This window comes from Mastacembelus armatus, chromosome 3 (assembly GCF_900324485.2).
Source record: "Mastacembelus armatus chromosome 3, fMasArm1.2, whole genome shotgun sequence".
In the NCBI taxonomy this organism is placed as follows: Eukaryota; Metazoa; Chordata; class Actinopteri; order Synbranchiformes; family Mastacembelidae; genus Mastacembelus; species Mastacembelus armatus.
In genome coordinates this window covers 8,458,067-8,480,239 of record NC_046635.1, presented here as the reverse complement: position 1 = coordinate 8,480,239, position 22,173 = coordinate 8,458,067, and the positions used below count along the sequence as shown (strand labels likewise).

General features: G+C 42.6%; 2 protein-coding genes across 2 annotated transcripts; one reads left to right on the top strand and one right to left on the bottom strand.

Moving 5' to 3' along the window:
- Positions 1 to 2,498: 2,498 nt before the first annotated feature.
- Positions 2,499 to 6,758, top strand: hp (haptoglobin). Its single transcript, XM_026319594.1, has 4 exons — positions 2,499 to 2,569; positions 2,883 to 2,959; positions 5,158 to 5,441; positions 5,616 to 6,758. Exons 1-4 carry the CDS (start codon positions 2,547 to 2,549, stop codon positions 6,177 to 6,179), a joined length of 948 nt encoding a protein of 315 aa, XP_026175379.1. The 5' UTR covers positions 2,499 to 2,546; the 3' UTR covers positions 6,180 to 6,758.
- Positions 6,759 to 15,853: 9,095 nt separating this feature from the next.
- Positions 15,854 to 17,112, bottom strand: LOC113138286 (sulfotransferase 2B1-like). Its single transcript, XM_026320605.1, has 4 exons — positions 16,968 to 17,112; positions 16,802 to 16,893; positions 16,277 to 16,457; positions 15,854 to 15,942 (listed from the first exon to the last, which is right to left on the bottom strand). The coding sequence occupies exons 1-4, from the start codon at positions 17,032 to 17,034 to the stop codon at positions 15,854 to 15,856; spliced, it is 429 nt and encodes a 142-aa protein (XP_026176390.1). The 5' UTR covers positions 17,035 to 17,112.
- Positions 17,113 to 22,173: the final 5,061 nt, after the last annotated feature.

The following is a 22,173-nucleotide window of genomic DNA, read 5'->3' as shown; positions in this document are numbered from 1 at the left end:
CTCATTTCCCCTCCCCTTTGGTCCTCACCACTCCAAGCATCTCTCATGCTTTGTATCTTACAGGTTAAATCTTACTCATGTATCTTACTGGTGAAATCTTGCTTTCAGTCCATGCTTCATTGTTTTAATTTAAATACACGTGGGATGTTTGACTTCAAGCTTATTTCAACATTTGAATCTTTTCTTTGCTGTGACCTATTGTCCTTATACCTCTCTTGCCCAAACTGCTGAGAGTGTGCTCATTTCTATGCCATGTATGATGTAAAAGAGATGCAAAAATGAATAGAGGAGATGGAAATAGAGTCAGAGTGAGATGCTAAACTGTACTAATGAGATGTCACCCTAATGCAGTTGAAGAGGGCATAAAATGGTTGCACTCTTGTGTGGGCCTTTGTTGAGCTTTGCGATGGACTGCCTCAGCCTGTGTGATGGCTTTGATTGAGGTCTGGCAATCAAAGCCATCACACATGGCTTTGTTCTCTTTGTTGCCTCAAAGGAAAAGGAGCAGAGACAACAATGCTCAAGTCAGACCCCTGCCCTCACATATGATTGGAAATACTGGACATGTTGCATGGCACACATTGGTAATCAGACAGGCTGAAGTCACTCAACAACAGTGAAACTAAAATGAAAATTGAAGCTGACATTGTGATATTTGTATAAATTCGATGAATGCTAATCATAAAATCAGAGAAATGTACCTGCTGCCAATAAGTAACTATAGGACATATTCTTTGTATAGTAAGATTCACATTCCTTGTCTGATTCTGCTTCTCTTTTTGGGATTTTACAGGCTTTCAGGTCAAACCAACTGAATAAAATATAAAATCATTTGAGTGGTAGAAAACTATGTGATTTAAGTAAATAGATACTTTTCTTCTACTCAGTCCACATATGCAAAATACAGAACACAGTGTATTCAAATGAACAATGCTGCAGACATACATAGTTACATCATTAGTGATGGTAAATTTGCTGCTAGATGTAAAAATTTACAGTGACAGTGATTTCCCCCAGCTTTAGTAAATATCCTAATGAAAGACTGTTTCTCCTTGCTCAGTGGCATCACACCTAGTGTACTGTGATGTGGAAAGTGCAGCAGTCAGGTACCACTACAAAACTGAAAAGCACTTTACAATGAGTAGTGAGTGATTTCACACACAGCAATAGATTTCGGCTTGTTCAGTTAATAATTTTGAGGGCTTTCATATCCAATTATAGGTTAAAACAAATTACCCTGAGGGAATCATTTTTAAGGCTCTCAGGAACACATTTTAGGTCCTCTTTCAAAAATAAATTAACTAAAGCCAAGATATTAATCTGAAATCTATCCAGTCATGCGAGTTACACACAGGACCATGTTTTGGTGTAAGTATGGAAGAGAAATGAAAGGTTTCTGTGTTAATATTTACATTCTGTTTGTATGTTACAATATAAATACAGACTTGTCACACATTTGTACACACTACATCTGAGAATTTATATGTTTATGTAAATCTTTGTTAAATTGCATTTGTCATGCTGAGGTTGATCATTTGAGTCACTGGGAACTGTTAAAATCAGTTTATGTGCAAATGCAAAATCAAATAATCATCAAATAATTTTATGAGTTTTAAGGACTTACTCTAAACACCATAACTTGTAAATATTACTTTATCTTACTGATTGTCCATGAGTATTTTATAATATTGCAAAATATTGTAAGATTCTAAATTAACCAAGGTAAGAACTCTGAAATTAAATATATCATCTCAATCACAAATGTCCATGACCTTTTGTAAATACTCGCCCCTACACACACACACACACACACACGCACACACACACACACACACGCCTCCCAAGCCAGTCTTACCTCTGTTAGTGGCGGCACAGATAATACTAGTATTCTTTGTACCCTGCTGGACAGGCTAATGCAGTAATATGTGGTAATATGTACCCTAATGTCTGTGACTAAAAAAATAAATAGCACAGTGTGTTGCAAAGAATCAGGATTAGTTAACATTATTTACTTTTAGTTAACTATGATGCAAAGAGCTTGTGAAATAGTTGTACTTTGAAAAGCCTCCAATACTTTTACAACCAACACAGGAGCTACAGCTGAACCAAACTGGTTAAAAAAATCAGAATCACACAGTACTCAACTCAAATTAATCAAAACATGAACAAGATTTTTTTCACCACATAATCAAAAGATCAAACTGAAATTACAATGATCATCAAATTGAAAATTGCATGAAATCTGAAAAGTATCTGACTGTGGTATTTTTGACATTATTGCTGCATTCTCCTACTTTTAATCACAGATAAATGTTCTTCCCTCAATTCAGACTGTGGTGAATCAACTTAATGATGGAAAGTGAGATTTCACAACTGCTGACTTCACATTCCAGTAACACACGCAGTTTTTGTGCAGAGCAAAAATTCCCAGGGCAGAGGTTCTCTCTCTCTCTCTCTCTCTCTATCTCTCAGCAGATATAAAGACCTCTGAGTCCAAAATAAACAACACACTCAAGGGAGAGTGATTGTAACCGACCTTGCAGAAGATGAATATTATCACCAAAATGTGGTAAGCTCAAATATTCTTTTGCTCATTATTTTAGTGAAGTTAATGAACACACCTGACTATAAATTACTATACAAAAAAATTCTTAGTTGCATTTCAGCATTACTTAAAACAGACATCTACCTTGATAAAATATTCTAATGATTATGGCATCATTATGTCTTCTGAGCTGTTGTAAATCAAATGCTTAAATATATCACCAATCATAAAAGTCTCAATACTTAAATTAGTTAAACTGTATTGTCTCCACTGTTTTGGGGGGAACAAGCCATTTCATTTGTTTGCCTTGTGGCTCTGATGGGGGGTTTTTTTGCAGGTTTTCTCTCACTGTGATCCTCCTGGCTGCGTGGGTTTGTCTGACAAATGCGTCTCACACCGAAGAAAGTGTGTCAGGTAACATATACAAACACTAGCATACTCACACTGCTAAACATGGTCTCTTAATTTGAAAACATGTTCTGATTTTTACATCAGTATAGCATTGTGTTCCTTCCCCTGGTACCTTAAAAGCATCCTTTAACAAATTATTGTGACATTTACAAAAGACTCTATAACATATTTAAGCTGGGAGCTCCAAATATAACCCCATATTTGTCCATGGTGGAGATCTAAATTTCAGCCTTTTACTGTCGGACATGAACAAGTGGAGCCAAGTGAAGACAGGCTAGAAACACCCCCTTGACATCTGCCATTCAGATAAATAACTCCTTCATAAAATAACATAATCGTTCCTGCAGTATCTGAGGGCCCAGCTATTACTGCTCATTTTAGATATTGTTGTTCATTTGGCTGTAGTTTCTGACAGGGAAATGTCCTGTCTCCGTGCTTTTCAAACAACAATAAAAATCAAGTAATCAGAGTCCAGTGAGAGATCTAACTAAAGTGACATGGAATCATTTTGTAAAGGAAATTGCTGATACTGTACGAGGAAGACATTTATTTTCAGTAAAAAGACAAACATAATAAAATGAGAAAGACATTAAATGTAACCAAACCATCCATCCATTATCTATACCTGCTTAGGGTCACAGGGATCTGCTGGAGCCTATCCCAGCTCTCTTTGGGTGAAAGGCAGGGGTACACCCTGGACAGGTCACCAGTCCATCACAGGGCCACACAGAGACAAACAACCTCACACACTCACACTCACTCCTATGGGCAATTTAGAGTCACCAATCAACCTGACATACATGTTTTTGGACTGTGGGAGGAAACTGGAGTACCTGGAGAAAACCCACGCAAGAGCAGGGAGAACATACAAACTACACATAGAAAGGTCCCTGACGGGTTGTGAACCCAGGCCCTTCTTGCTGTGAGGCAACAGTGCTAAGCACTTAACCACCGTGCTGCCAAACCAATGACTCCATTTTCTCTTCACAGTCTGTGACTTTTCAGTCAGTTGTTCATTAAATTAAGCTTGTAAACCATTGGTGTTCTATACATTATTGAACTAGATTATTGAAGCCATTTTTGGTAAATAAACAAGGATGAAGAATTACTATACAATAAATGATTAGTTTTTACAGTGCAAAAAATAAGATGGTATCATCAGCATTAAAATAGATTTTGAATCTCTGGAAAAGAATAATTCTTCATGTATAGAGTAAATAGATGGGGCGCAAATGTTGATCCTTGTGTTAATCTTGGTTTAATTTAAATTTCTTAGCACTGAATGAGAATAAAACAGAATATATAATCTTTGCTCCTTCTCTTAACTCAGCTGCCATGCTAGGGGACTTAACTGTGTCTTTGAAACTTTCTGTAAAAAACCTGGGAGAGATTCACGACTCAAATCTCAGGATGAGCAAACTATGGACTATGGACTATGGAATGTGCTATATGTTGGAATTAACTTGATACTGCAGCATGATTTTTGAACTGGTATGCACTTCTATCAACATATCCCTCCAGGTTTATGTTCTCTTCATTGCCTTTCTGTTAACTTCACATTTGAGTTCAAAATTTGAACCTTTGTTTTAAGGCTTTGCATAGATTGTCACCTTCTATTTGTCAGGTTTATTAGTCAGGCGTCAACATGTGAGGTCCTTACACACCTCGGCACATCTCACCCTAGAGGTTACTTTATGTCTCATATGGGGAGGCCATGCCTTTGAAGTCGTAGCACCCAAGCTATGGAGATTCACTCAATCTCAATTTTTCACTTTTCAGATCCAAGCTGAAAAACTTTTTAAACAAACATGGATTTGGTGAGCTCACTAGTGATAATGGGACATTAAATAGTAACCCTATGAAATATGATTATATATTGATTTCTCACATTTTTTATTCTTTATCCAACTAAAGTGAATAGCATTTTTTATCTTATTACAATGCAAGTAAATGTTCAGTTCTCAAAGTTGATGGAAGCAGGAAAAACACACAAACGCAAATTGTGATGGTTAGATGACTGACTCAGAGCCTCTCCCAAACTGCAGAGGTTAGTATCAACCAAAAGTTGTCTAACAGGTGGTGGTCTAACTAAGGCTGTTGCGAGTTGAATTTGTCTAAAGAATTATCTCTAACTATCTCTAACACGAGTGGCAGGTAGTCATAACGATATGGCTCATAATACGTCTACATTTATTTCTCAGCTTCCAAGTTAACACCACCACGTTCCAGGCGAATGGTTGGGGGAACACTGGCCCCTCATGTCCCCTGGCAGGCCATGGTTTACATCTCTGACAGTGTACTGGATGGAGGCTATGCCGGGGGTGCTCTCATCTCTGACCGTTGGGTTTTGACAGCTGGCAGAAATCTCTTTGTCTTGAAGAGTCGACAGCACATTCAGGGAACAGATCCCATCATCCCTAAAGTGTACCTGGGAATCTCAAAACGGGCAGAAGCTAAAGCCTCCAAAGAGGTTGCAGTACAGAAGGTGAGCAAAAATATGCTAAAGCTAAGGTTATAGACAAGTTTGATCATGGTGGTGCCATCAGCAGAGATGTGTCACTTAATATAATTACATGAAAAATATATATCTTTGAATGTAACATTAAGGAGGATGTTTTTACTCACACATACTTACACTTATGCACACTTCCTCCTTCAGGTTGTTCTCCATCCAGGCTTTCAGAACCGAACTGACTGGGACAACGATCTGGCTCTGATCCAGCTGAGGGAGCCTGTGGTTATGAGTGATAGGCTGAGCCCCATCCCACTGCCTGAAAGGGGCCAGGACCTGGGCAACATCATGGGCAGATCAGGGGTCATCACCGGCTGGGGCTGGGGGATCAACCTTACCCCAGCTCAATCACTCAAATACCTTGTACTGCCCCTGGCCAATCACAATGTCTGTAAGACAGAATATAAACATATCGTATTTACACCAGATGTGGATGACAACATGTTCTGCACCGGAAAGTCTAGGTATGACGAAAATGTTTGTTTTGGTGATGCGGGAAGCGCACTTGCTGTCATCGATGCTGGAACTAGAGACATTTATGCTGCTGGGATTCTTTCTTATGACAAATCCTGCAGCAGGTACGAGCACGGAGTCTATATGAAGATTTCCTCATATTTACCCTGGATCCACAGTGTCATGAGAGGAGATACAGAGAATTCGGCTGCTCTTCGGTCTGGTGCTATGTCTTCAATGTATCAATTGCTACCATAGTATTGCTGTTGTTTTGATTTTATAGAGACAACCATGATAGTACATTGACTCCATGAATGCTATTAATTGTTTGCACTGCATTGCTGTGGCCTGTTACTTAAATGTTTTAATTGACAAAAAGGGAAAGAAAAGTACATTTACTGGATGAATTCTACTGAATTAATTCTGAATTTGCATTTATTATTGTTTCCCTTATTTGAATACAGACAATTTGTCATCAGTTACTTCAGCAAATGACCAAAAACAACATAGCCTATATTGGCTGAATGAACTGCAACTCTGCAACTGTTTATCCTGAATAAAGGAAAAGTTTTGTGACCTTGCTTTAGCTCCACTAGTCCAGTTCTACATTTTATACAACATTTTCTGTCAATCAGTCAAACAGATTAAAAAAAACAGAGAACAGATTTAAAAATGTGCTTTGTTGTTTAATTTGGAGGACGCTTCACTGTTACACAGCTCAGTTGGAAAAAAAGGACTTCAGAGATTCAAAGGTTAAGACAACATTTGATCATGTGCAGTGATCAGTATGAAAGCAAAAACTTATGATGGCATTAAAGCAAATGACACAACTATGAATTTGTGGTTTTCAAGTGTCGAGGTTTCTTTTTATAGCAGCAGCACTTCTAAGGTACTTTGGTCTGGCAGGTGTGCCCACTCTGATGCTCCAAATCATGAACTATCTAAGCAGCCGATGCTTTTCACGACAACAGAACAGCAGGCTGATGACAGCTCCCTGTCTAGCCGATATAATATGAAATGGAAGGATAAGAGAGGAGCAAAAAATCAAAATGCAAAGTGCGAGACAGCTGGATGTTTTGTTCGGGGTAAACACAAGCTTAAGTTGATGAGATGGAAATAAGTAAGTCTGATTCATTTGATTAGTGTCATCTTACTTACAGTATGTGACTTAAACAAATAAGCCAGTTGCAATAAAGCAACCTCTTCTTAAACAGTTTACTCCTCCACTACTAAATCTTTCCAAGGAGAGTTTTACATGACCAACATCCATCCATCATCTATACCTGCTTATTCCTTAACCAGGGTCACAGGGATCTGCTGGAGCCTATCCCAGCTCTCTTTGGGTGAAAAGAGACCTGGTGACCAGTCCATCACAGGGCCACAGAGACACACAAAGACAAACAACCACACACACTCACTCCTATGGGCAATTTAGAGTTACCAATCAACCCACCCAAGCACATGCAAACTCCACACACAAAGGCCCGGGTTGCGAACCCAGGACCTTCTTGCTGTGAGTAAACGGTGCTAACCACTCAGCCGTGCTGCCTGTAATCAACATATGCAATAAATTATTGTAAAGTTATATAACTTTACTCCAAAGCCCTTTACAGTGATGGCATCTTCAACTAGTAATGAAATTAACAAGTTAAACATTTACTTATTTTAAAGCACATGAAAAAACCTGTCGTTTAACTTTTATACTCCAAGTCCTTGATACAGTCAGTTTAAAACGTTATGTGCACTGTGAGTAAACTTAGATTTATATGTTTTTATTATTACATCATTTTTATTTCTCTTGATTTTTTAAAACTTGGTTAAACTTGTACTTATTATCAACCTGTCAGCCATGTGGAAAGTGAATTACACTAACCTCTGCAAAAAGGGCTACACACATACAGTTTGAATGTTTTCTTGATTGATGTCTGGACAGTCAAGTCAGTTTTAATTATACAGCCAAAAGCCATAAGGCACAAATTGGCCTTTACAATCTATGCAACATAAAGAGCCCACTATCCTTAGACACTTGATTCAAATAGGAAAAACCACCAGCAGATTCTGCAACAGAGGTTGTAATGGTTTGACACCTCGCAACAGGACGTATGTGTTCTTATTGCTCTTTTTGTCTGTACTCTGGCTTGGGTCTCACAAACAGACTTTCCTGCAGTGTTCACCAGAGGTCAGTAAACCCCAAACATGCCTCAGGCCTGTAGGTTAAAGCATGCGACTGAGAGAGTTTGGGGATAGGAGGCAATTCAGATTCTTACTTTTGTGTCTCAGTTAACATTCAGGGATCTTTTCTTGGCAGCAGAAAGAGATTTTGAAGCAAACTCTCTCTTTAGGTCGCTTAGTGAAGTGCATCCAGAATCATTTAAAGTTTTGGCCTTTTTTATTTTAGATAAAATAAAAATGGAGCTGTTGTAGGAAGTAAGAAGTCATTTTAACAGGTCTGCAGCAGTGTGCGGGAGGTTCTCCGCTATGACTTCTAAAATATTAATGTCCCTGTCAAGGCATATTACTCTGTACAAGTATATGCTCTGGCTCCATTACTCCAGTGGAGTTGGTCTCAGCACCAACAGTCACTTTCTGCAGTTTAGAGCAGAATTAGGTTGGATGGATGATGACTACTGTGTTAACATGCTGTTTGTGAACTCAGGTGCATTACTGTATATAGTGTGCATATAGTATGCACCTCTACTGGTTCCAAAATGTGGATTTATGCTGCTTTTTTAGCCACAAAGTGAAAGAAAACAAGAAGTAAAACTAATTACAATAAAGTTTCAGCTAAAGTTCATTTATATTACACGTGTGCACCAGTTTCAAAGCAGATGATGAATTCATGTATTGTAAAGATTTGGAGATTTTCAGACTGTGTATTTATATGTGTGATGGACAATGAGACCTTAGGGAAGAAACGCTGCTGGTGAAACTCTGTTCTGCCTCAGCTTTAACAGATAATGGCACAGATGGTGTTTTATCAGTGTTGTACAGTAAGTGGTGCAGAATGTATTATCTCAGTAAATATACCTGTACTTAACAATGCGTGTGTGCAATTTATGAGTACTCCAAGTCATTTACTCCTGTGAAGTGTTAAAGAGGTGGTGTGTAGCATTGTTTTTGATTAACTCTATATATCCATTTTATAATGTAGAAATATTTTTATGATATAGAATATCATTATTGATACTTGAGTCTGTCTTCAAAGCCATTATTAAACATGCAGTGATCACAAGGAGCAAGTCTCCTCTGGTAAGAATTACTAAACGTGGCACTGTATGTTTGCTCATCCAGAGAGGTGCAGTTATTATTGATGGTGTCTCGTACTAAACAAAAGCTCAGCGTCACTGCTGACACTGGCCGCACATGTGTATGTTCAGTCATCAAACACTGCAGTGGAGGTTTGATGCGCAATGAGACAAGTCAGTCGTATTTTCTGAGCTGGTCTGTTGTTGGAAGCATGTTGTGTACTCAGCTGCCAGGTTATGTACTCTGTCCTCAGGTGTAACTGGGAAACTGAAGCTTTTTGAGCTTTATCACCCACCTTCATGTTTACTGTACTTACCACACAGACATACCAAGCTTTTCACAAGGCAATAATACTACAGATATGGTGAACACCATTTTCCACTGCCTGTAAAAACAGCATTTACTCTGTCTTTCATTTATTCTGGATAGGCTTTATACACAATAGATATGCTGGCCTGGTTATGAATGATACTTCCCTTCAAATAATTAGACAAATATTGTTCGGAAACAGAAGAATCAGGCATCAACACGGTCCTATGCTCAAAATATTAGGGCAAGCTGTTTGAGCTGATTGCTCGCTCCCCCAGGTGTTTAGTGACAAAGGTAAGGGATGGTCATGTGTTTAGCAATAGATGTTAACCAGGGCAGCACGGCAGTGCAGCCATTAGCACTGTTGCCTCACAGCAGGATTAATTAGCTTAGGTTAGGTTGATAGGTGACTCTAAAACTGTCCATAGGTCTAAATGTGAGCATGAGTGTTTGTCTATGTGTGTTAGCCCTGTGATAAACTGATGACAATCTGATGTTGCCGTCATTCAATAATGAGATTAACTAAGTACATTTACTCAAATATGACATAGCCCTCATACTGTTAAATGAAGCCAGTTCACAGAGAAGAGCAGTCAGTGTTTCAATTACACATTTTTTAGATGAAATGAAATCAATGGGCAATGAGGTGTCATAACTGTTCAGTGAGTCCATTGTTGAGTGACATACCTGAAAAATGCTTCATTTGAAATTTACTGATTGCATGAATTTTCCAATATTGTGATATAGAACAGTGTGATTTGCTAAATTGCTTCTCCAACTAAAAACAGCACCATATCTTTGGAATGAATTGGTTGGAGCAGCTGATACTTAAAGGCCAAGCATATAGTTTGTCTGAATTCCAGCATCAAAAACACAAACTCACAATGTCCATCTCAGAGTTCAGAAAGTTAATTTAACTTGCTCTAATTTCAGCCTTGGTGTGAATGTGTGCGTCACAGAAGCACAGGATGTTACAGCTGTAATGTCAGCACCAACAGCATAGTCTAGGAAAGGAAGGTTTTGTCGCCCAAGTACCAGTGAAATATATAAAAAAAACCCCATCTAGTTGTTTGAAGATTTTGATTCAAAAGATTGAAGCTCAAGGTCTTCTTTTCTTTCTCACACTTCAGCACACAGATGTACAGTGAGTCATTTCTGCAGTTTCCTGCAGTCCCTGCTAAATCAGGAGCATCGTGTTCTTTTTTAGGCCCGAGCAAGGACCGAGGTCCCAGCGCAGGGACTATTATAATCGCTCAATGGGCAAGGGATGAAGAAGCGTTTACAGCCTTATTTGACCCCCTGAACGTGTGTGAAAACTCACCAAAATTTGCACCCCCCTCAGAATCGCGTCACAATTTGATATTTTATGGGTTTCATAAACGACCTCAAAAGAATGGCTCTGCGGCGCCCCCGACAGAGGTCGAGATACATTGGGCCTATGGGAGGTCATGTGACACTTTTTTCATCGTACAGTCGCAAAACCTGGCACACATCTTCTTCATGTCAGGCCAGGCAAAAAAGCTTATTGTGTCCCGGTCGTGTGACCGACAGGAAGTCCACCAGCTGGGGGTTTATCTTGAGGTCATTGAGTTCGTTGATTTTGCTCACCTCATATTCTTTCGAACTCGTCCTTGGGCTTTTGACCGATCGAGCTCATTTTTGGCCGGCGTCACCTAGACCCATGGGGCTGCAAAAGTTATCCAAATTCTTTGAATAAGTATTACGGTTTTCCTTTGGCGGGCGCTGCAATTTGGCCTAGGTTTTTGGCTCGCCGCCGTTTCTTCGACCGAGGTCCCAGCGCAGGGACTATTATAATCGCTCAATGGACAAGGGATGAAGAAGCGTTTACAGCCTTATTTGACCCCCTGAACGTGTGTGAAAACTCACCAAAATTTGCACCCCCCTCAGAATCGCGTCACAATTTGATATTTTATGGGTTTCATAAACGACCTCAAAAGAATGGCTCTGCGGCGCCCCCGACAGAGGTCGAGATACATTGGGCCTATGGGAGGTCATGTGACACTTTTTTCATCGTACAGTCGCAAAACCTGGCACACATCTTCTTCATGTCAGGCCAGGCAAAAAAGCTTATTGTGTCCCGGTCGTGTGACCGACAGGAAGTCCACCAGCTGGGGGTTTATCTTGAGGTCATTGAGTTCGTTGATTTTGCTCACCTCATATTCTTTCGAACTCGTCCTTGGGCTTTTGACCGATCGAGCTCATTTTTGGCCGGCGTCACCTAGACCCATGGGGCTGCAAAAGTTATCCAAATTCTTTGAATAAGTATTACGGTTTTCCTTTGGCGGGCGCTGCAATTTGGCCTAGGTTTTTGGCTCGCCGCCGTTTCTTCGACCGAGGTCCCAGCGCAGGGACTATTATAATCGCTCAATGGACAAGGGATGAAGAAGCGTTTACAGCCTTATTTGACCCCCTGAACGTGTGTGAAAACTCACCAAAATTTGCACCCCCCTCAGAATCGCGTCACAATTTGATATTTTATGGGTTTCATAAACGACCTCAAAAGAATGGCTCTGCGGCGCCCCCGACAGAGGTCGAGATACATTGGGCCTATGGGAGGTCATGTGACACTTTTTTCATCGTACAGTCGCAAAACCTGGCACACATCTTCTTCATGTCAGGCCAGGCAAAAAAGCTTATTGTGTCCCGGTCGTGTGACCGACAGGAAGTCCACCAGCTGGGGGTTTATCTTGAGGTCATTGAGTTCGTTGATTTTGCTCACCTCATATTCTTTCGAACTCGTCCTTGGGCTTTTGACCGATCGAGCTCATTTTTGGCCGGCGTCACCTAGACCCATGGGGCTGCAAAAGTTATCCAAATTCTTTGAATAAGTATTACGGTTTTCCTTTGGCGGGCGCTGCAATTTGGCCTAGGTTTTTGGCTCGCCGCCGTTTCTTCGACCGAGGTCCCAGCGCAGGGACTATTATAATCGCTCAATGGACAAGGGATGAAGAAGCGTTTACAGCCTTATTTGACCCCCTGAACGTGTGTGAAAACTCACCAAAATTTGCACCCCCCTCAGAATCGCGTCACAATTTGATATTTTATGGGTTTCATAAACGACCTCAAAAGAATGGCTCTGCGGCGCCCCCGACAGAGGTCGAGATACATTGGGCCTATGGGAGGTCATGTGACACTTTTTTCATCGTACAGTCGCAAAACCTGGCACACATCTTCTTCATGTCAGGCCAGGCAAAAAAGCTTATTGTGTCCCGGTCGTGTGACCGACAGGAAGTCCACCAGCTGGGGGTTTATCTTGAGGTCATTGAGTTCGTTGATTTTGCTCACCTCATATTCTTTCGAACTCGTCCTTGGGCTTTTGACCGATCGAGCTCATTTTTGGCCGGCGTCACCTAGACCCATGGGGCTGCAAAAGTTATCCAAATTCTTTGAATAAGTATTACGGTTTTCCTTTGGCGGGCGCTGCAATTTGGCCTAGGTTTTTGGCTCGCCGCCGTTTCTTCAACTTGTAATAACTCTCACACGCATGGTCGGATTGGAATGGGACCAAATGATGAATTGTAGTCCCTGCCGCCCTGGACCCATCTGATTAAACTAAATCGAAATAGGCCCTATAGCGCCTCCTGTATAATGATTTGAAAATTGCCATTCAAACCAAACCATTTACTTTGTCAGATTTGTACCAGATTTGGCACACACATCCTTTAGGGCGTCCTGATTGTAAAAGCCGATCGGACCCATGCTCTATTTTGCATGTGGTTGCCTTGGCGGTGACCGGATCTCGCCATTCGTTTCCAATGGGAATTTTGCAAAATGTCCAGCTTTTGTCAGAACGGTACCAGATTTGGCACAGACCTCCGTGGGGGTCCAGTGAAGGGCATGGTCTACTTGGAGGGGGTGTGGGGGGGGCGGATAGCGCCCCCTATGCAGTTGCACTTACTTTGTCAGAACTGTATCAAATTTGGCACAGACCTCCGTGGGGCTCCAGGAGAGGACGTGGTCTACTTGGGGCGGTGTGGGGGGGGGGGCGGATGGCGCCCCCTATGTTCTTGCACTTACTTTGTCAGAACTGTACCGAATTTGGCACAGATCTCTTTGGGGGTCCGCTGAATGACGTGGTCTACTTGGGGAGGTGCGGTCTCCTCGGGGGAGGGGTTTTGGGGGGGCCGCCGGTTCTTGGGGGACGGTCGATTCGGAGGGCGGGGGCGGTTGGGGAGGCGTTTCGTTCGGGGAGGCCGTTCGCTGGGGGAGGCGGTTCGTTCGTGGACGCGGTTCGCTGGGGGACGCGGTTCGCTCGCGGGGGAGGCGCGCCGGGGGAGGCGGTCCGCTCGAGGCGAGGGCCGATCATCGCCGCTTGCGGCTATATTTTTTTTTTTTTTTGATACTCATGCATTTATCTTTGCATGACATGAACCAAACTACTTTGCATACTCTGCATCTGTTAGGTTCCTACTCAGGTTCTGACAAAATAAGGGAAAGCTGATGATGCTGACAGGATCAAATCACACCTCCTTCTTCCCAGCCACAACTGCCTGCCAGATGTTCTTATTACCAGTCTTATGCCAGGGAGGAACTATTGTGATTAGTGTTGATCAGAGTTGGTATGATGTGTTGATACTTATTAAATCCTTCCTTCCAAATCCTTGACTTGTTTCTTAATTGAGGGGTTGTGCTTTGTGTTCTTTTTTCACTGTGGAAAGCTCTTTGAAGATGCTGACAGTCAGTATATCATGTCTGTGCTGTCGAGCACTGTGGAGAAGTTTACACTGAGCACAACCCTCTTTAACAACATATTCTCATGGGTGGTTATGTTGCCGTACCACAAAAAGGAAAAAAAAAAAAGGTCAGTACCCTTTCAACAGCAGCCCCTTGCAAATATACACTTCTCCTCCTCCAGGAACTACAGCAACAAAAGCTGTTACACAGCTGGTGTTTTTTCCTCACATTAAATCACACGAGGAGGTCAACTTCACTCTGAATAACTGAGGTGTTTCAAAAATAAATCTGCTGCATGTGTCAGGTAGTTGTGTCTTTTACATTGGTGTATTTATTTGGAATTGTACTTGTTATTATTGCCTGCCATAAAGCTATGGGAATGTTTTGAAAAATTAGAATTGATGCAGCAGAAGTCAAACTCTTCTGATTCTGAGTACCTTTCTGTTTAAAAGCATTTTCTTAATCTCAGAATGAGCCTTTTAAATCTACATAGGAAGCAGGTCTCTTTTTAGGAACATCCTGTCTCAAAATGATGCAGAAAAACTAGTCCATGCGTTTGTTTCCTCAAGGCTAGATTACTGTAACTCATTACTATCTGGATGTCCTAATATCTTAATAAAAAGCCTCCAATTAATCCAGAATGCCGCAGCCAGAGTCCTGACAGGAACTAGCAAGAGAGATCATATTTCTCATATATTGGCTTCTCTTCATTGGCTCCCTGTAAAATATAGAATAGAATTTAAAATCCTTCTTCTCACATACAAATCCCTTCATAATCAAGCTCCTTCATACCTTAAAGACCTCATAGTACCATATTATCCCAATAGACCACTTCGCTCTCAGAGTGCAGGCCTACTTGTGGTTCCCAGAGTTCTCAAAAGCAGAATGGGTGGCAGAGCCTTTAGCTATCAAGCTCCTCTCCTGTGGAACCAGCTCTCAGCCTGGGTTCAGGAGGCAGACACTCTCTGTACTTTTAAGGCTAGACTTAAAACCTTCCTCTTTGACAAAGCATATAGTTAGGGCTGGCTTCAGGCAACCCTGAACCATCCCTTAGTTAGTTATGCTGCTATAGGCCTAGACTGCCCGAGGACCATTGGTGCACTGAGCTCCCCTACCCTACCCCCCCCCCCCCCCCCCTTCTCTCCCACCTCATGTATATTCCACCATTGAATGTTACTAACCTTGTGCTCTCTCTCTCCCCTAGTTTGTGCTCTCTCCCTCCCTCTCTCTCTCTCTCTCTCTGTACCTTCTGCAGGTGTCCCTGGTCCTGGAGCTGTTTATCGCTGATGTGCAGTTACTGGCCCCACCAACTTGCAGTGTCTATTTGTTGTTTATTGTTGCTGTTCTTTTCTCTCTGCTCTATCCACTCACCCCAACCGGTCGAGGCAGATGGCCGCCCAAACTGAGCCCGGTTCTGCTGGAGGTTTTTTTCTTCCGTTAAAGGGAGTTTTTTCCTCTCCACTATCGCCAAGTGCTTGCTCATAAGGGAATTGTTGGGTTTTTAGTTTTAGTTTTTGTAAAGTGCCTTGAGATGATTTGTATTGTGATTTGGCGCTATACAAATAAAATTGAATTGAATTGAATTGAATTTTCACAGGGGCAGCCATGTTGCACTGTCATGTTTCTACAGTAACCCAGAATGGACAAACCAGCAAATTAAACACTGAGAGAATTATATTTTGTTAAAAAGGTGATGGACACTGTAACTTCTCTTGTACCAGATATTGATCCTGCTCCTCTGTGAACATGTTTTTCCAGTCTCCAACTGTACCTGAATGTAGAAAGGAAACAGGGAAGGCAAAATGGATGATTTTTAATTAAAGGCCAGAAAAAAAGGATTTTAAAACCACATGAACTACAGCTACAAACTACATTGCTCTTATTTATTTCATCTAAACATGTTTTATGTTTCTTGGCTGGAGAATGCAGGAAGGCAGTGAAACGGTCCATAGCCCCACATGAAACCAACGTGACTGGTAGCTATGTCTCAGTTCCATATTGTTATGGTTTCGATGTAGATACAATCTGTGAGCAGTTCAACCAAATATTTGGTTCATATGTTGTTAGACAGGATCTAATAAGTCAGTTAACATGATATATCTCACCTTGTCTCATGAATGAGCCCTTGCTATGATCCATTATCTCTTCAGCAATGAGGGTGTAGTTAACCATCTTGTTGTCTTTCATGCTGTTGAAGCTGCCGTGTTTCACACAGTCATTGACCTTGCCCTCCTCCAAGGGACATTGTAAGAATGAGCTGATCCTCTTTATGGCACCATGTAGGTCCTGACACAAGAAAACAGAAGAAAATAATAATATTAAGATCATTTTAAAATAAATGAAATCAATCAGAAAATTCAAACTTTAGCAACACTTTAGTTAGCCGAAGTTTGGTGAATCTCCTGCAGAATATTTTTTATTTTTATGAACATTGACTTTTGTCCTGCAAATCTGCTCCAGCCCTTGGCATTGGAAAACACAATAAATTATGTTATGTTAGAAAAAAACTGCATTTCTCATTGTTGATTTCAAAATATTTGTTTAGGCTCCAGCAGATCCCTGTGACTCTAATCACGAATAAGCAGGTATAGACAATGAAAGAATGTTTACAGACATTCAGTTCTAATTACCATTGACATCTCTTCATAGGTGATGTGAAGCAGATTGTTCATAGTTGCTGTAGTCCAGCCTTTAACATGGTCGAACCAGGAGCCAAAGTGCACTGAAACAAACAGATAAAATCAGATTATTCTTTGGGCTGCACAGCGGCTAAAATAATGTCATGTGTCAACTCACGTGTGCCCTCCAGGAACTGATGTAAAAACTCTGGGAAAGAGCCAGGGTCTGGGAGAAAGTTGGCCATTTTGTGGAAGTGGTAAAAGGAAACCACCACATCTTTAGGGTTTCTGCTCACATAAATGATCTGTGAGAACACACAGGGCGACACTGTCAGACTGTGCTGCACTTAGTCTAGTCTGACCAGTTTTTGTGACTGATAGTTATGTTTATATCTGGGAGTTTTAAAAATCCAATAAAAGCAAGGGAGTTACTTTGTGAATTGCCTCAAATCAAATTTGGCATTTTTGTTTTAGAATTTCCAGTCACCCCAAATTAATAAACAGCTTTCCCAAGCAATCAATCATGCCCTTGCAGCAATGGGGTAGAGAACATTTCTGAAATGGTTTCATAATAGCTCTAACTATTGAAATTTAATATGTGACACATAACTTTGCACTGCATATTTTGTAACCATAAGTTAAAGCTTCACTCCAGGTACACTTCATAGTGTGTTGACAGGATTTAACTGCTCAAAAAGACAGGATATGTGCATGTGTGTCACTTTTTTTTATTTGAAAAATTATAAGCACTAAAATTTATAAGAAATGTGACACATTTTGAATAATCAGTCTGCCCCTCCATCACCTGTCACCTATTCCTGAACTGAAACTCTAAATGCATACTGACAAATAAATACTAATACTGAGCTAATTTGCAGATTTTTATCTTGTGAATGATGATGCTGACAGGATCAAATCACACCTCCTTCTTCCCAGCCACAACTGCCTGCCAGATGTTCTTATTACCAGTCTTATGCCAGGGAGGAACAATTGTGATTAGTGTTGATCAGAGTTGGTATGATGTGTTGATACTTATTAAATCCTTCCTTCCAAATCCTTGACTTGTTTCTTAATTGAGGGGTTGTGCTTTGTGTTCTTTTTTCACTGTGGAAAGCTCTTTGAAGATGCTGACAGTCAGTATATCATGTCTGTGCTGTCGAGCACTGTGGAGAAGTTTACACTGAGCACAACCCTCTTTAACAACATATTCTCATGGGTGGTTATGTTGCCGTACCACAAAAAGGAAAAAAAAAAAAGGTCAGTACCCTTTCAACAGCAGCCCCTTGCAAATATACACTTCTCCTCCTCCAGGAACTACAGCAACAAAAGCCGTTACACAGCTGGTGTTTTTTTCCTCACATTAAATCACACGAGGAGGTCAACTTCACTCTGAATAACTGAGGTGTTTCAAAAATAAATCTGCTGCATGTGTCAGGTAGTTGTGTCTTTTACATTGGTGTATTTATTAGGCCCGAGCAAGGACCGAGGTCCCAGCGCAGGGACTATTATAATCGCTCAATGGGCAAGGGATGAAGAAGCGTTTACAGCCTTATTTGACCCCCTGAACGTGTGTGAAAACTCACCAAAATTTGCACCCCCCTCAGAATCGCGTCACAATTTGATATTTTATGGGTTTCATAAACGACCTCAAAAGAATGGCTCTGCGGCGCCCCCGACAGAGGTCGAGATACATTGGGCCTATGGGAGGTCATGTGACACTTTTTTCATCGTACAGTCGCAAAACCTGGCACACATCTTCTTCATGTCAGGCCAGGCAAAAAAGCTTATTGTGTCCCGGTCGTGTGACCGACAGGAAGTCCACCAGCTGGGGGTTTATCTTGAGGTCATTGAGTTCGTTGATTTTGCTCACCTCATATTCTTTCGAACTCGTCCTTGGGCTTTTGACCGATCGAGCTCATTTTTGGCCGGCGTCACCTAGACCCATGGGGCTGCAAAAGTTATCCAAATTCTTTGAATAAGTATTACGGTTTTCCTTTGGCGGGCGCTGCAATTTGGCCTAGGTTTTTGGCTCGCCGCCGTTTCTTCGACCGAGGTCCCAGCGCAGGGACTATTATAATCGCTCAATGGACAAGGGATGAAGAAGCGTTTACAGCCTTATTTGACCCCCTGAACGTGTGTGAAAACTCACCAAAATTTGCACCCCCCTCAGAATCGCGTCACAATTTGATATTTTATGGGTTTCATAAACGACCTCAAAAGAATGGCTCTGCGGCGCCCCCGACAGAGGTCGAGATACATTGGGCCTATGGGAGGTCATGTGACACTTTTTTCATCGTACAGTCGCAAAACCTGGCACACATCTTCTTCATGTCAGGCCAGGCAAAAAAGCTTATTGTGTCCCGGTCGTGTGACCGACAGGAAGTCCACCAGCTGGGGGTTTATCTTGAGGTCATTGAGTTCGTTGATTTTGCTCACCTCATATTCTTTCGAACTCGTCCTTGGGCTTTTGACCGATCGAGCTCATTTTTGGCCGGCGTCACCTAGACCCATGGGGCTGCAAAAGTTATCCAAATTCTTTGAATAAGTATTACGGTTTTCCTTTGGCGGGCGCTGCAATTTGGCCTAGGTTTTTGGCTCGCCGCCGTTTCTTCGACCGAGGTCCCAGCGCAGGGACTATTATAATCGCTCAATGGACAAGGGATGAAGAAGCGTTTACAGCCTTATTTGACCCCCTGAACGTGTGTGAAAACTCACCAAAATTTGCACCCCCCTCAGAATCGCGTCACAATTTGATATTTTATGGGTTTCATAAACGACCTCAAAAGAATGGCTCTGCGGCGCCCCCGACAGAGGTCGAGATACATTGGGCCTATGGGAGGTCATGTGACACTTTTTTCATCGTACAGTCGCAAAACCTGGCACACATCTTCTTCATGTCAGGCCAGGCAAAAAAGCTTATTGTGTCCCGGTCGTGTGACCGACAGGAAGTCCACCAGCTGGGGGTTTATCTTGAGGTCATTGAGTTCGTTGATTTTGCTCACCTCATATTCTTTCGAACTCGTCCTTGGGCTTTTGACCGATCGAGCTCATTTTTGGCCGGCGTCACCTAGACCCATGGGGCTGCAAAAGTTATCCAAATTCTTTGAATAAGTATTACGGTTTTCCTTTGGCGGGCGCTGCAATTTGGCCTAGGTTTTTGGCTCGCCGCCGTTTCTTCGACCGAGGTCCCAGCGCAGGGACTATTATAATCGCTCAATGGACAAGGGATGAAGAAGCGTTTACAGCCTTATTTGACCCCCTGAACGTGTGTGAAAACTCACCAAAATTTGCACCCCCCTCAGAATCGCGTCACAATTTGATATTTTATGGGTTTCATAAACGACCTCAAAAGAATGGCTCTGCGGCGCCCCCGACAGAGGTCGAGATACATTGGGCCTATGGGAGGTCATGTGACACTTTTTTCATCGTACAGTCGCAAAACCTGGCACACATCTTCTTCATGTCAGGCCAGGCAAAAAAGCTTATTGTGTCCCGGTCGTGTGACCGACAGGAAGTCCACCAGCTGGGGGTTTATCTTGAGGTCATTGAGTTCGTTGATTTTGCTCACCTCATATTCTTTCGAACTCGTCCTTGGGCTTTTGACCGATCGAGCTCATTTTTGGCCGGCGTCACCTAGACCCATGGGGCTGCAAAAGTTATCCAAATTCTTTGAATAAGTATTACGGTTTTCCTTTGGCGGGCGCTGCAATTTGGCCTAGGTTTTTGGCTCGCCGCCGTTTCTCCCAGCGCAGGGACTATTATAATCGCTCAATGGACAAGGGATGAAGAAGCGTTTACAGCCTTATTTGACCCCCTGAACGTGTGTGAAAACTCACCAAAATTTGCACCCCCCTCAGAATCGCGTCACAATTTGATATTTTATGGGTTTCATAAACGACCTCAAAAGAATGGCTCTGCGGCGCCCCCGACAGAGGTCGAGATACATTGGGCCTATGGGAGGTCATGTGACACTTTTTTCATCGTACAGTCGCAAAACCTGGCACACATCTTCTTCATGTCAGGCCAGGCAAAAAAGCTTATTGTGTCCCGGTCGTGTGACCGACAGGAAGTCCACCAGCTGGGGGTTTATCTTGAGGTCATTGAGTTCGTTGATTTTGCTCACCTCATATTCTTTCGAACTCGTCCTTGGGCTTTTGACCGATCGAGCTCATTTTTGGCCGGCGTCACCTAGACCCATGGGGCTGCAAAAGGTATCCAAATTCTTTGAATAAGTATTACGGTTTTCCTTTGGCGGGCGCTGCAATTTGGCCTAGGTTTTTGGCTCGCCGCCGTTTCTTCAACTTGTAATAACTCTCACACGCATGGTCGGATTGGAATGGGACCAAATGATGAATTGTAGTCCCTGCCGCCCTGGACCCATCTGATTAAACTAAATCGAAATAGGCCCTATAGCGCCCCCTGTATAATGATTTGAAAATTGCCATTCAAACCAAACCATTTACTTTGTCAGATTTGTACCAGATTTGGCACACACATCCTTTAGGGCGTCCTGATTGTAAAAGCCGATCGGACCCATGCTCTATTTTGCATGTGGTTGCCTTGGCGGTGACCGGATCTCGCCATTCGTTTCCAATGGGAATTTTGCAAAATGTCCAGCTTTTGTCAGAACGGTACCAGATTTGGCACAGACCTCCGTGGGGGTCCAGTGAAGGGCATGGTCTACTTGGAGGGGGTGTGGGGGGGGCGGATAGCGCCCCCTATGCAGTTGCACTTACTTTGTCAGAACTGTATCAAATTTGGCACAGACCTCCGTGGGGCTCCAGGAGAGGACGTGGTCTACTTGGGGCGGTGTGGGGGGGGGGCGGATGGCGCCCCCTATGTTCTTGCACTTACTTTGTCAGAACTGTACCGAATTTGGCACAGATCTCTTTGGGGGTCCGCTGAATGACGTGGTCTACTTGGGGAGGTGCGGTCTCCTCGGGGGAGGGGTTTTGGGGGGGCCGCCGGTTCTTGGGGGACGGTCGATTCGGAGGGCGGGGGCGGTTGGGGAGGCGTTTCGTTCGGGGAGGCCGTTCGCTGGGGGAGGCGGTTCGTTCGTGGACGCGGTTCGCTGGGGGACGCGGTTCGCTCGCGGGGGAGGCGCGCCGGGGGAGGCGGTCCGCTCGAGGCGAGGGCCGATCATCGCTGCTTGCGGCTATATTTTGGAATTGTACTTGTTATTATTGCCTGCCATAAAGCTATGGGAATGTTTTGAAAAATTAGAATTGATGCAGCAGAAGTCAAACTCTTCTGATTCTGAGTACCTTTCTGTTTAAAAGCATTTTCTTAATCTCAGAATGAGCCTTTTAAATCTACATAGGAAGCAGGTCTCTTTTCACAGGGGCAGCCATGTTGCACTGTCATGTTTCTACAGTAACCCAGAA

Excerpts from the sequence above, each read along its gene's own strand:
- LOC113138286 (XM_026320605.1), bottom strand. The coding sequence starts at position 17,034 with ATGGCCAACTTTCTCCCAGACCCTGGCTCTTTCCCAGAGTTTTTACAT. Across the intron at positions 16,458-16,801 it reads CCTATGAAGAGATGTCAATG|GACCTACATGGTGCCATAAA; the intron begins GTAATTAGAACT and ends TTCTTGTGTCAG. Across the intron at positions 15,943-16,276 it reads GGGCTCATTCATGAGACAAG|GTACAGTTGGAGACTGGAAA; the intron begins GTGAGATATATC and ends TTCTACATTCAG.
- hp (XM_026319594.1), top strand. The coding sequence starts at position 2,547 with ATGAATATTATCACCAAAATGTG. Across the intron at positions 2,570-2,882 it reads AATATTATCACCAAAATGTG|GTTTTCTCTCACTGTGATCC; the intron begins GTAAGCTCAAAT and ends GTTTTTTTGCAG. Across the intron at positions 5,442-5,615 it reads AAGAGGTTGCAGTACAGAAG|GTTGTTCTCCATCCAGGCTT; the intron begins GTGAGCAAAAAT and ends TTCCTCCTTCAG.